General features: G+C 35.7%; 1 protein-coding gene across 1 annotated transcript; it reads right to left on the bottom strand.

The window, feature by feature from the left end:
* Positions 1-3: 3 nt before the first annotated feature.
* On the bottom strand, positions 4-1,440 carry LOC119644463 (probable lysine-specific demethylase 4B; the record flags this gene model as incomplete). The annotated part of the gene is made up of 1 exon (XM_038044024.1): positions 4-1,440. A coding segment is annotated over exon 1 (1,107 nt), but the record flags the coding sequence as incomplete, so codon positions are not given.
* Positions 1,441-1,453: the final 13 nt, after the last annotated feature.

Genomic DNA, 1,453 nt, shown 5'->3' with positions numbered 1-1,453 from the left:
GGAATGAGCATTCTCATTACATTTATTATCTATAGCATCCAAGGATAAGGATAACCGAGAAGTTGGTATTGGTTTTTTAGGTGAAAATTCAGGGTGTTGACCATAATCGGTGCCAGCAAGCCAGCTTTGATAGCGTTCCGGTTGAAAGCGTTTGACAAAAGTATCCATCGATATTTTGACTTTATCGGCACTGCACGTACATTGGCTGGCATGCTTGCCGTATTCAATCCAGCGCTCCATTGCAAAATTCGTTGATTCAGCGCAATTAAAACCGTGATTGAAACCCGCATGATAACTGAATGGAAAAGTTATCATAAATTCACCCTTCTGTTGGGTGATCTTATTTACCGGTACACCATGCTGTTTAAGTATATTTGGGCTAATTAAAGTCATCTTATGTCTTAGAAAAGCGTTACAATTTTGGTAAGTGGACTTAAAATATTGATTTGCTACTTTTTCAAACTTACGACCATGTTCTGGTGGCACCGAATACCAAGCTTTTGGTGCACCAAAGTGCAAATAGTTTATAGAATATAAGTCCATGTCTTCGGTATGCCACGGGAAGGTAGTCTTCCACATCCCAAAATACAAGTAAGCAGTGTTAACACCACCAATCTCTATATCATAATCTTCCTTAACATAGTCAAGTATAGTACCCAAACGATTAATATTCCAATAGTCCTGATCGGTATCTGTTATACTACCACTAACGCCAGCTCCATAAATCGGAGGTAAGTAAATTATATTTTTCCAATATTTTCTTTCTAAATCTTCATAATCAAGATGACTTGGGGTCCGATAACGTTCGGTATTAGCCAATACTGCAAATTGTTCAAGTGTCAACGGTTTCTGTTTTATGACAAATTGTTGATAAGCGCCTGGTTCACCCGTAGTCACTTGGCTAATTGGGCTCGATATTGTAATATTGAATGCATCCAAATTATCGTAACCGCTCTTACGCGCTAACCATCCCGGCGGTGGCAGCACTTTTGCCAATCCAGCTTTATGCGCTCCTTGCGACTCCATAAACGCTATATATTTTGGGAAATTTTTGAATTCATTCCACGTCGGCTGAAATACCATAATGCGAGGTATATCGTTAGTAGACATTTTTTATTTTATTTATATCTGAACTTATTCGTATCAAGTTCTAATTGCTTCTGAAAATTTTTCTATAAAGAATTTCCAATTTGAATACAACAAAAAAAAATTTTTCTCTATGAATTATACGTCTTTCCTGTCTAATAATATTTCAACGACAAATTTTTGATTGAAGTAAAAAGACGACTTTTAATTTCATATATACAGGGTTGCATTCTTATAGTTAACTATCTTTTTTTTTATTTTCTATCTTTTTTTTTCCTTTTTTCCTTTTTTTGGTTTTTTTTTTATAAAAGAGTTATGTGCAGCGTTCTGTCCTTTCAGTTTTTCTACCCAACAACATGAAATTGCC

The sequence above is a fragment of the Glossina fuscipes genome, unplaced genomic scaffold (assembly GCF_014805625.2).
Source record: "Glossina fuscipes isolate IAEA_lab_2018 unplaced genomic scaffold, Yale_Gfus_2 117215, whole genome shotgun sequence".
In the NCBI taxonomy this organism is placed as follows: Eukaryota; Metazoa; Arthropoda; class Insecta; order Diptera; family Glossinidae; genus Glossina; species Glossina fuscipes.
The sequence above is the reverse complement of the archived record's forward strand: the minus strand, read 5'-3'. Positions and strand labels throughout refer to the sequence as shown.